General features: G+C 32.7%; 1 protein-coding gene across 1 annotated transcript in view; it reads left to right on the forward strand.

Annotated features, from left to right (window-relative positions):
• The first annotated feature begins 7,778 nt into the window (after positions 1-7,778).
• The window catches only part of LOC143067580 (N-acetylated-alpha-linked acidic dipeptidase 2-like), a 35,390-nt gene continuing 29,573 nt past the window's right edge, over positions 7,779-13,595 (forward strand). The window contains exon 1 of the mRNA XM_076240928.1: positions 7,779-8,230. Within this exon, the coding sequence (XP_076097043.1) occupies positions 7,902-8,230 (329 nt within the window). The 5' untranslated portion in view covers positions 7,779-7,901. The remainder of the gene's footprint in view (positions 8,231-13,595) is intronic.

Here is a 13,595-nt window from a genome sequence, read left to right on the forward strand (position 1 = left end):
TGGGTAATGAAGAAGACAACAACTGAAAATCATGGTATACAGTGGGGACTAACAACATTTTTAGAGGACATGGACTTTGCTGATGATATCAGCCACTTTTCTCATACACATGAACACATGCAGAAAAAGACAGATAAAGTTACATCAGAGGCAGCGAAAGTAGGACTGAAGATAAATGCAAAGAAAACTAAGGTGATGAAGATAGGTAGAAAGAACAATAAAGCAATAACAGTGAACGGAAAAGAACTGGAACAAGTAAACTCATTCAATTATCTTGGTAGTAGAGTAAATGCAGAAGGAAATATTGAAGAAGAAGTTAACATCCGTATTGGCAAAGCAGCTTCTGCATTCAAAAACCTGAATAACATATGGAAAAACAACAAAGTATCCAGGAAGACAAAGATCAGATTGTATGTGTGCAATGTTAGATCAGTTCTGTTGTACGGTTCAGAAACATGGAGAACAACCAAAAAAGTAGAAAGTCGAATTAGAGGATTCGAAGGACGCTGTTTGAGACGAATAATTAACATCAGATGGCCAAATGTAATTTCAAACAGTGAACTATCAGAAAGAACAGGTGTGAAGAATATAGTGAACGAGATCATCAGAAGGAAGTGGAAATATATTGGACATATACTGCGAATGGATAACAACCGGCATGTGAAAAAGGTATTGACATGGACACCACAAGGGACAAGAAAGCCTGGAAAACCGAAAGGCACATGGAGAAGAGATATAGCAGCAGAGATAAAAAGACATGGTTACACCTGGAATCAAATAGAAAAAATCGCGAAAGATAGAACGAGTTGGAGGTCCCTTGTTGATGCCTTATGTGTTCAAGAACATGAAGAGGATTAAATAAGTAAGTAAGTAATTTCCGTCATCCATTTTTTTATTCTTGTCTATCGTCTTTTTGCTAATGTGCTTTGTCTATAAACCTTTTTGTTTGTGTTAATCTTTGTTTATCTTTTTTTGACATATTTGTTTGTTTTTATAGTTATTAAGATTACCACAGCACGTTGACTGTTGTAGCCCCCTTTTTTTAAAATGTTTACCTACTATGTTTGTTTGTTCTATTCACAAATTGTTGTCAATATAGTGGAATTTAATGTGAATGTCGTACACAAGAGTGGTTAAGCTAGCTATAAAACCATGTTTAATCCACCATTTTAAAATATAAAAGTAAAGACTGGGCACCATATACTTATCAAACATCAGAAGGGTAACCAGTTTAGCGTCTGAACGTCACTGATGAGTCTTATGTAGACGAAACGCGCGTCTGGTGAATCCAATGATAAGCCTGGTACATTTGATAACTATATGCACCCGTCGTGTTGATCAATCTCGTAAAAATTCAATAATGAGTCACTTTCGGTAACGTCACAATCAAGGATCAGATGGGGAAGGGATTATGAGTATGATAGGTGGAATATATCGGTAGTCATATATAAAACATATACTAGTAGTCCATAGTGGTTAACCAAACCATAGTGAGGACCACACAACTTTCGAGGGGATGACTTACACTATTGTACTTGAAAGTGCTTTAATTTTATGACCAAACAAAGAAAAACTTTTCAGGTTCCTCCCCCCTTTAATCACCCTTGCTGCAATATCTTCATTGTAGTCATCTTCCATTAAGCTCGGACATCATGATTGTCAGGACCTGGAATAATGTAGCAACTATGAGATATAAACCCCGTATACACGTACTGTAGGAATGTTACTAAATATGAAGTTGTAAAAAGTAAAATCACAAAAATACCAAAGTCCGAGGAAAATTCAAAATATAAAGTCCCAAAACAAATGACAAAATTAAATTAAGAAAATTGTGGATTAAACCTGGTATAATAGCTAGCATGCTCGAGGTCAAACTATTTGATAATTTAAAGCTAAAATAGCCTTTTAAATATCGTAATAATCATGATAATTATTTGGACTAGTATTGGGAAAATAATAATTAATTTTTCTTATCTCCTTCCAATTAAATGTATGAATTTCCAGATTAGATATACTTCTCAAAAATACATCACTGTTTGTGGAGTCCTGTGTTGTTGTTATTGGGATATGTTCGTTGTTATTCTGTGTGATTCATATTACTAATGTACTATTACACTATTCATTTATGCGTTTTTCTGTGTTCTTGCGTTTGTTTGTACTGTATTCCTGTCACATTTTAGTGTCAGTTTTCAACATTGCCGTGTAAGCGGGAAGTTTGGCTAGCCGTAAAACCAGGTTCAACCCGACAAAATATCCTGTACCAAGTCAGAAGTATGGCAATTTGTTATCAAATAGTCTGTTTCTATGTATGTTTGCGTTTGGTGTTATTGCACTTCAGTGCTTCTGGTGTTCCGTTGTTTTCCTCTTATAGTTGCTGCGTTTCCCTCGGTTTTACTTTGTAACCTTGATTTGTTTTCTCTCAATCGATTTATGACTTTTGAACAGCGATATACTGTTGTTGGCGATGTTCCTTTAATTCCACCATACGGTGTTTATATATGCCAACTCGTTCGTCATGCCCGTCTGTGTAGTGATGTCATAGATTTTAACGAACGTAGTCAATGCATCACTGGTAAATTATTAAGTCGTGGATTTCGTTACCATATAAAATTAGATTTGATTAGTAAATGTGGTTGTACCTGTAGAAAACTTATTAAAAACGGTATTTCACATCCTGAATTACGGTGGTTGTGTACTAAACGCCCGGATATCACTGTGATCCGTGTAAACTCATCGAACCTTTAAACAAACTTATTAATTAAGGTTATCTTACAAATGTTAAAATAAGATCTTTGAATAAACTTTACATTGGCACAACTATCGATTTTGTCATCAGCAAATTAAAACATAACTAAATTTGGTTGTTTTTTTCGCGATGGTTTTGTAATGCAATTGCCTTTTTTCATTTTTTTTTTTAACAAATTAAAGTTTAAAGGACGGAGCGTTTCTCCGTTTCCTCTTTAATAATGCCCACTGATCTAAACAGTATGTGAAGGACAATATCATTGATGACAGCTGTAAGTTTATATTGAATACAGCAGACATTTGTGACAGGGGTTGTTCCTATCATATGTATGTTTTGTATTATTACGATTTTAATGAGCAGTTCTTTATACAATATTTATGTTTTATGAATATTCATTTGCTGGTTTTTATCGGCAGTATTCCAGGTCCTTCCAGGGCATGCTTTATTATTACTTTATTCTGATAATTCACCTGAACAAGGATATCCTACACCGAGATGATAATGTTCATAGCCATGTGTTTCATAGACAATAATCTTAACAACAAAAATATTACATTTGACTCGATAGAACATCTCCAAGTTGACGTACAAAGGGAGATAACCAAAGCTTTATTGATTTGGTATTGTTCTCCCTGCTCATGTTACTAATGCACGTACAGTTAAAGTCAAGGGAGATAACCAAAGCTTTATTGATTTGGTATTGTTCTCCCTGCTCATGTTACTAATGCACGTACAGTTAAAGTCAAGGGAGATAACCAAAGCTTCATTGATTTGGTATTGTTCTCCCTGCTCATGTTACTAATGCACGTACAGTTAAAGTCAAGGGAGATAACCAAAGCTTCATTGATTTGGTATTGTTCTCCCTGCTCATGTTACTAATGCACGTACAGTTAAAGTCAAGGGAGATAACCAAAGCTTTATTGATTTGGTATTGTTCTCCCTGCTCATGTTACTAATGCACGTACAGTTAAAGTCAAGGGAGATAACCAAAGCTTTATTGATTTGGTATTGTTCTCCCTGCTCATGTTACTAATGCACGTACAGTTAAAGTCAAGGGAGATAACCAAAGCTTCATTGATTTGGTATTGTTCTCCCTGCTCATGTTACTAATGCACGTACAGTTAAAGTCAAGGGAGATAACCAAAGCTTTATTGATTTGGTATTGTTCTCCCTGCTCATGTTACTAATGCACGTACAGTTAAAGTCAAGGGAGATAACCAAAGCTTTATTGATTTGGTATTGTTCTCCCTGCTCATGTTACTAATGCACGTACAGTTAAAGTCAAGGGAGATAACCAAAGCTTTATTGATTTGGTATTGTTCTCCCTGCTCATGTTACTAATGCACGTACAGTTAAAGTCAAGGGAGATAACCAAAGCTTTATAGTTTGGTATTGTTCTCCCTGCTCATGTTACTAATGCACGTACAGTTAAAGTCAAGGGAGATAACCAAAACTTTATTGATTTGGTATTGTTCTCCCTGCTCATGTTACTAATGCACGTACAGTTAAAGTCAAGGGAGATAACCAAAGCTTTATTGATTTGGTATTGTACTCCCTGCTCATGTTACTAATGCACGTACAGTTAAAGTCAAAGGAGATAACCAAAGCTTTATTGATTTGGTATTGTTCTCCCTGCTCATGTTACTAATGCACGTACAGTTAAAGTCAAGGGAGATAACCAAAGCTTTATTGATTTGGTATTGTTCTCCCTGCTCATGTTACTAATGCACGTACAGTTAAAGTCAAGGGAGATAACCAAAACTTTATTGATTTGGTATTGTTCTCCCTGCTCATGTTACTAATGCACGTACAGTTAAAGTCAAGGGAGATAACCAAAACTTTATTGATTTGGTATTGTACTCCCTGCTCATGTTACTAATGCACGTACAGTTAAAGTCAATGACTGTTATATATATGTCTGGAACTACATAATTGACTGATACATATGTTGTAACGATCCAGCTGCCTTGTAAGAAAGATTGTTGTCTCGTTTTTTATATAGATTAGATCGCTAGTTGAATTGTTTTACACAAGATATTATTGGGTCCTTTATAGCTTGCTGCTTGGTGTGAGCCAGGGCTTTGAATTAAAGATCATACTTTGACCTATTAATTGTTTACTTTTTAAACAGTGTAACTTAAATTGGCATTCATACCACATCTTCTTATTTCTATTGATATATATAGGTAAAAGAAGGTCCGGGTTAAATTCGTATCTAACTATAGGTTAACCAGATAACATTGTGTTCTTGCAATTAGTAAGGCTAAAAGGACTATGTTATATATGGTAACTCCTGTAAAGGATCATTTTATATATGATTTACATTGATATCACTTCCTTTTTTGTTCTTGTGACAAGTCAGTGAGAAGGTTAGGTCTAAGAGTAAAATGCTGAGTTTATCGTCAGATTCAAACTAGAGTTTGCTAATGTGGACCGGTTGTGGGCTCATAAAGCATTATAACAAAGAAATATATAATTGATAAAATCGAGAAAGTACAAAAAAGGGACCAAAACCAATCAATGATTAAAAATAACTTGTGAAACGGCCGGCTGTCGTCATAACTGAGTCAAGAAAACCAACCAACATTAAGCTAACTTGAAGATTAATGAGAGATTATGAATGATAATGTATTGTGTATTGTTGTCATTATGTCCCATCAGTGGCCCTTAATTGGAAAATAAAGAAATTTGAACTTTGAACTTATAACAGTGAGCAAAGGGATAAACAAACTCATAAGTCGAAAATAGGTGACAAAATGATGATGCCATGGGAAAACAGGAAAAAGGAAGAAAAAACAAACAACAGTTCACAAAACACAATATAGAAAACTAAGCACCTGAGATCATCCCTATGTTTTGGTTGGGTTCGTGTTGTTCAGTCTAACTTCAGTTTTCTATGTTGTGTTTTGTGTACTATTGTTTGTCTGTTTGTCCTTTTCTTTTTAAGCAATGGCGTTGTCATTTTTTTCAAGTCGACTCATGAGTTTGAAAGTCGCTCTGGTATCTTTCGCCTCTCTTTTAAAGACTCAACAACACGAACCCATGCATTCAAAATCCGTTGGTGATCTCAATTGCTTCGAAAGGTTAAGCAGATCCTACACCACATTTGGTAAGTACAAAATCGGTGATAAGTTAACTCGGTAGGTCACATTTGATGTCGCCATGGTTGTGGTTACGACAGGTCAGACACTTTCGGGGGGGGGGGGGGGGGTCTCAACATGGGATTTTGGGTACAGGTGTGCAGCTGGGATTTTAAAAACACCCCCCATTTATATATTGAATAATTGTGAAATCCCTACCTATACATATATTTCACAGCGAAATCATAACCCATTCATATATTTATCAGCTCAAATAGTACCTATATGCATATACAATTTTAATGACAAAGAGTTTGGGAAATTCCGAGTGAAGATCGTTGCACAACAAACTGAAATTTATGACCCATTGATATATCACAATCGGTCAATTACTACCTATTGATATATTTCCTCGGTAAAATTGCACCCCATTGATATATTTGACGGATCAAAAAAAGGGACCCATTCCAGCGGCACATATGTATATACCTTTATATAGGAAGTGACCCCCCCCCCCCCCCGTGGGTCAACCAACCGTCTTGATAGCGTCAGTTTGGCACTTGGAACTCTTGGTTCAGTAGCTTCCTTGCTAGCAGGAAAGCAATCCTAAAAGGAATTGCAAGCTCTGGAATATCGTATTAACTTGGAGATTGTTACTTCATATGCAGGCACTGCTGGATTGTTGGCTACATAAAAATGGAAAGTTTACAAAAAGTAAAAACACAAAAACACTGAACTCCGAGGAAAATTCAAAAAGGAAAGTCCAAAATCAAAAGGCAAAATCAAAAGTCCAAACACATCAAACGAATGGATAACAACTGTCCTATTCCTGACTTGGTACAGGCATTTTCTAATGTAGAAAATGGTGGATTGAACCTGGTTTTATAGCTAGCTAAACCTCTCTCTTGTATGACAGTCGCATCAAATTCCATAACATTGTCAACGATGTGTGAACAAAACAAACATACTCAAAGAGTAAAATGTCGGAAATAGGGGTACAGCAGTCAACATTGTGTTATCATCTTAATCATTATAAAAACAACAAATGTAACGAAGAAGCACAAAAAGGGATACATCAAATTTAACATCCTCATTTTGCTTATCTTATACGATTTTATTTATCTATGTAAAGTCTACTCGTAAAGGATGGAAGGTTTTCAGTACTGGTGTAAAATTGCGCGTTTGAAATTCGCACAGGTAGACATAAAATAATTTTGTCGTTCAAAGTCTGACGGCATACATAAATGCAGAGTCACATAAAGTAGATATAACAAAAAACAGACTTAAGGGAAAAAAACAGGGAAGCTGAAATAATCTGTTTTGTAGTAAAGCTTTGTTCTCAACCAGCCCCCATTGTCAATTTCTAGATATAAGATAAGATATGGACATACTTAACTTTAGATGTTGTATGCTCTATTTAGTGGGACTGTGACATTAACTATATAGCAGAACGTGAACAAGTCACAGGCACTCATCTCAGAAAAAATGCTTTATACCTTGTTATATAAAGGTATATAGCAAAAAAAAAAAAAAAAATTCTGAGTGCCTGTGGAACAAGTCCAATTAATAATTATTTCAACTAAAAGTGACTACTTAAATGTAAAAAAAAATATTGGAACTTTGATACAGAAACAGCATCACATAATCAGTATGCATAGGAAAATGACTAAAGTTAAGGTACATCACAAGAACTTGACAAACTGTAACCCTGCACATGGCAAGAATAGTCTACAGAATAGTAGGGGAAAAAACACACTCAGAAAAAAGTTTTCAAAAAATGCAATAATTTCGGGAAAGTACGGATTACTAACGGTCTTGATTCCGAAGTTGTAAATGTTTTTATAGTTTGCATTGCAATCTCTCGCGGGAAATTTAGACTCTTCTTTGATAAAGTTATAAAAACAGATTTACCTGTACAACGAAAAAACGATATATCTTAGACAGAAATTGAAATTTTGAGTGATTTAAACCCTTTTCAGTATAAGTCATGAATTAAACTTTGAGATCGTCCCCAAAATCAATAATGAAGTGCCTCAGGTGAAACTCTCAATTATAACTTCAGTATTTACGCAGAAATGGCGAGTGCAAGTTCGTTTACAAAATACAGAAGTTGGAGTACTGTGTCGGATGATCCTAATGATGTAGGGAGAATTTATACACCTGAAACTCCAGCCCAAAAGACACTGAAAAGAACTTTTAGCACATGGGCATTTTCTTTGATTATTTTGAGCTTAAGTGTTATGTTTTTAGTTGGATTAATGGTTGGATATTTTTTGAAAGAATCTCATGAAGATGAAAGCAGTTTTGGAAAAAGAAGGGATAAAATTGACACTCACGTGCTCCACTCAGTACATGAAAACATCATGTATTTTATTTCAAATGACAATGTTCGAAAAATATCAAGGTGAGTTTTAAAAAATGAAGTATTTGAATATTTAAAGATGAAAAAGCAAATCATTCGACACAATCCCTTAAAAAGAAAATATAACTATCCCAAATAAGTGACTTCATTGGATGATTTGTATATACATGTATAGTATATAATACAGTATCCTATTTAAGTAATACTAATATTTATTATGGACCCAGCTTCAAATTTAAGATACATCTTTTGTAAATTTTAACTAGAATTGCCAAACAGGTCCTCAAACATTATTATGGATATTTTTCTAACTAGTGTTAACAATTTTTAATAAATTTGAGAATGGAAATGGGGAATGTGTCAAAGCGACAACAACCTGACCATAGAGCAGACAACAGCCGAAGGCCACCAATGGGCCCTTCAATGTAGCAAGAAACACCCGCACCAGAAGGCGTCCTTCATACTAGACTCCGAATTATACACAAGAAACTAAAATTAAAAATCATACCGGACTAACAAAGGCCAGAGGCATTTTAATCCATATTTTATATACTTCAAATGGCACATATTTATTAAAAATGCAGCAAATTTTCTAATGAATAAATAGGTGGATCACTGTATTTGATTGTGTGACATATATATATATATATATATATATACATTATGCATGTATGTACTCATTGTACTGAGAAGATACATTTGTACAAGTCTAAGAAAAGTTTGATGAAAAAAAAGTTGTAAAAAGGCGACTAACTTTAGATTGAAAAATCAAAATAGCAATATACATGTAGTTAATTAGAAAAAAACCTGAGAGTCTAAAACAACTTTAAATAATTTTGTGCAATTGTGGATAAATGTTGTACATTGTACATATGATTCATAGATATATGTACAATGTATATTATATGCCATTTATATTTATAGATAAATTTGTACATGTGCATTGGTTTTCCCGTTTGAATGGCTTTACACTAGTAATATTTTGGGGCCCTTTATAGTTTGCTGTTTGATGTGAGTCAAGGCTCTGTGTTGAAGACAGTTTTTTAACCTACAATGGTTTACTTTTGTAAATTGTGACTTGGATGAAGAGTTGTCTCAATGGCACTCAATCCACTCATACCTCATCTTCTTATATCTATTTATCTTACAATGAATGTAATTGAAGGATATATTTTGATATTGCATTTTCATTTCAAGATTACATATATATGTATAAAGTAAATTTATTACAAATCTCGAAATGCAAAAAATTTCAAGATTTACAGAACTGAATCTGACCTGAATAAATCTGCAGCATAATCATACATTAAAGTACATGAAGTAAGTCTAAAAATTTCATTACATCTTTGTGAAAAATGCATATATACATGTATGACTTGCTCCAGCTTAAATGAGGGTGGTAAAGGGTTATTTTCATGCAACATGTTTGTTATGCCATTTATATTTCACACACAGCCGTGAAAAAGGTTCATTATTCACCATGTTTCCTGAAATCGGTAAAAAAATCAGCGTGCAAGAAATTTTTAATTGTTTGTTCATCGTGAAATGGAAATTTTATTTCGCGTTCTTCTTTGCAGATACTCCTCCTTAACGCCCCTCTTAAAGTAAGCCTTCCAAAATTCAGAATTGGTTTATCAGTCTTGTCAGAGCTCTAACTTATACTTATACATGTTATACATTATTCAGCATGTACAGTAAAATTGGTAAATGGATTTTAACTGTCAAAATTTGAAAACTTTTAACAATCCTTGCTTACATGCCTCAGATTACATGATAATATTTTAATTGTTTAAATATTAGTTATTACACTTGTCAATTTTCAAGACGAAATAATCAATCCTAATTCTGAATAGGATTTATGATTTCTTTCATGTGTCAGTATATAAACTGTCTCATAGATCAGTGAATAATGAAATTAATTTTTATTGAGAAATGAATTTAACAACAATGAGTTAAATGAAGGCAATCAGTATGAATTAGAAAATTATTATCTCATACCATTCACCAAATTAACAAAACCAACATGACCAATGGTAAGGCTCAGGTTTACAGAGGAACAAATCATTCAGCCAGATTATGAATAAAATAAACTGAGTTATCTCCTCTACTGGAATTTTAGTTTTAAGCTGTGATAAAAGAACTATTGTGCAACTTTCTACTATTTGAGAATCACTTGTGTTATTAGAAATTAAAAGAAAATATTTATTAAGAGATAACATGAGACACTTCAAACATAGACAACATTGTAAGCCTTTGACAGAGATTTTAAGGGTGGATTTAGAAATTCTTTTGACTTGAAATACGAGGTTTATGTTGTCTTCTCAAATTCATGACTATTTCGTAAATTTATTGAATACAATATTTATCAAGTACTCTTTAAGGATCATACAAAACTTTGAATTGAGTAAAATAAACCTTGATAAATATGTCAGGGCTGCACTGTTATTTGAACAAATAATAAAAAAAATGTTTATTAAAATATATATATCATGCATATATAAATAACTTTTAATTTATTATATTGTACTCTAAATTAAGTAAAAAATAAAAATACACAACATGCACAATAGCAACTTCATTTATGTATAATGGAATATAAATAAGAATAAGAAAACACGTATATACATCCATCAGTAAAAAATACTTAAAAGATGTATACATTTTGTGGGTTCAGGGTTCACATGTTAGAAAGTTTTCATTTATGTTCAATAGTACATGTAGATATGATATAGTGAATATATACATTAATTGTACATGTATATTAACATACATGTACATTAACATGATTAACATGTACATCTACGGGGTACAAATTATAATAAAAAAAATGAAGAAAAGAATGCTTTTATATCTGTTGAGCCTCAAAGGTACAATGTATACAATGTATCTTTAACTGGCACAATGTACTTTTGACCATCAAACCGCAGAAAATAAGATTTATTTGACCATCAAACCGCAGAAAATAAGATTTATTATTTTAGGACGTATACCAGTGGTGCTTCCTTTGATCTTAGGTTAAAGCTTGGAGTCTATACTGTTACTTCCTTTTACCAAGTTTCATAGGTAAAGATTTTAAAATTCATAAAGTCATTCATGACTTGCAAATGTATTCATATGAATGTTCTCTCTTCATGCTGAGAGTTATTCCCAACTGTGTATAAAATAAGATTAAAGATGTAGTGACCATGTAAGGGTCAGTAGATCATCACTATACAATTGAAATGGACAGCTGTTCCTATGTTATTGATAGGGGATAAATTGGAGGGATTTTAGGCTACTTTCTTCTATCTTCAATAGTGAAATGAGTTTAGAGATTTAAAATGAAAAAGTTGAGGACAAAACCTTGATGTGAAGTCAACTGTTGTCTTGCTGGCTTTGTTCAAAGTAACATTAGCATACTTACAATACAAGCAAGCCTTCTCTGCAGGACAGCATTCATAACAATAATTATATGGAAAATTCTATTCAAAACGCAACCACTTTTCTTGTTTATACTTTAACCATTTTCTAACATACCTTGTAATTTGTATAAAAATACAACAATTCATTATGTGCACAGTGAAAATGACTTTTATGTGATGAAACAGAAACCTGTTAAGTCTATTCAATGATAAAACCTGTAACGATTAAAGATAATTTTTAGAAAGCTGTGTTCATCTAATTTATGTGGACCATTTACCACACATAATGCCACTGAGATCACATTTTGTTAAGACAGAGTTTTCATTTAAATGTCACTTTGATCACTAAAAAGTTGTAAAAACAAGTTTATTATGGGTTATAATTGTTAACAGTTAAGACAAGTTATCAGGGCAGTTATCATGGTTATAATTAACTTGTCTAAAAACTGATTTACAAATAGAGATACACAAGAGATGGCACGCTTATAATTATTAACAACTAATAGTTGATGTACTGGATGCTTTTGTAATTTATTATCTTATACATGTAAATGTAAGGAAGTTAAGTCACTCTAATTCAAATCATAATAAACTCTCTGTTAAAATTCTTACCACCCAGTTTTGTTGAAGTAAAGAGTAAAGTAAAATTCTTCAATACATTTAAAAGTAATTTTATTTATCAAGGAAGTTAATTAGTTTTAAATCAAATGCAAGATTTAGTTTGAAGTCCTGTCAATTACCATTTTTATACAAATTCGACAGAATAACTTCTCACTTAAATGTATGAACTTTTTACGAATGCTATTTTTACAAATTTGTAACAATACTAATTGAATTTCAATTCAATGGACCTAAAAACATGGTCTTACAATTCTTTCTTCTTTAGTATAATGGTTTAACATGTAGTGGAGGATTATGTAGTCATAAACAGTAGTCTATTTTGTGTAGTTTACAGTGGCAGATACAGCCATTTTGAAAAGGGGGGATCTAAAACCAGGATTAAAAGGGGGGGTTCAACCATATGACGTCCACATTTAAATGCACTGATTGTCCTTTAAAAACCTAAGACCCCCCTGGATCTGCCACTGGTTTAGTTGTATGTGTACCCTACCCATGATGGAAATGAGGATACATGTACATTAACCTGTTATTTGTCATCAACTCTCATCCCTGGAAACTTTCCAGAATGTGGACACCTTTTATTTTAAAAGTTTGAGCTATCTTGAGTCATCTCTTATCAAAATGCTAAATATGACCTACGTGCATATTTGTTATTTGTATATCAATTTCTACAATCTGCTGTTTTAACTGTTCATACTATTGTACTAGTATACATGCGTAAATGCGTACCTTTTAATTCTTTATAAATACTTTTTTAAATAATTGACTATCAATTTCATGTAGAGTAAATGTTATTTAATTAAGATATATATAAATCTTGGTCTAATAGGATTAGGAAAAGAATGTGTAAACTTGACTTGATTTAACAATGTTTGACTAATACATTTACTTCTTTGAGATCACCCCTTTAAAAGTTTATTCAAAGGATTAAAGGTACCTTCTGTGGTTTAATGTATGTGTAACACCCACAGGACAAATATGGTATATTTACTCTATAATGAACCCAGTGATATTTGTATTAATGCTTTGATTTTTATTACTTGCATTTTTTGTGAAATTAAAGGAGATTTTCTACAACAAACAATTTCTTCTTTGTGATACTTTGTGATTAAATTGTAGGTTAAGAAATAATCGCTTATTATATTGGACAGTGACAACAATAATATACAAATTATCTGTATAGGATTTAATAACTGGGTTGGTGTCTCATGCTTTAAGATAGTTCTTCTCTATACATTAATATTTCTTAAGAAATAATTGTTTGATCTTTTCAAATTATAAATTGAACCTTATTAAAATATTATAAAAGTTTGCCTTGGTGAGAAATTATAATGATATTTACTTGACAATGCTTGAGTTGATTTAAAATAAAATTATCAATTTTG

This window comes from Mytilus galloprovincialis, chromosome 3, assembly GCF_965363235.1.
Source record: "Mytilus galloprovincialis chromosome 3, xbMytGall1.hap1.1, whole genome shotgun sequence".
In the NCBI taxonomy this organism is placed as follows: Eukaryota; Metazoa; Mollusca; class Bivalvia; order Mytilida; family Mytilidae; genus Mytilus; species Mytilus galloprovincialis.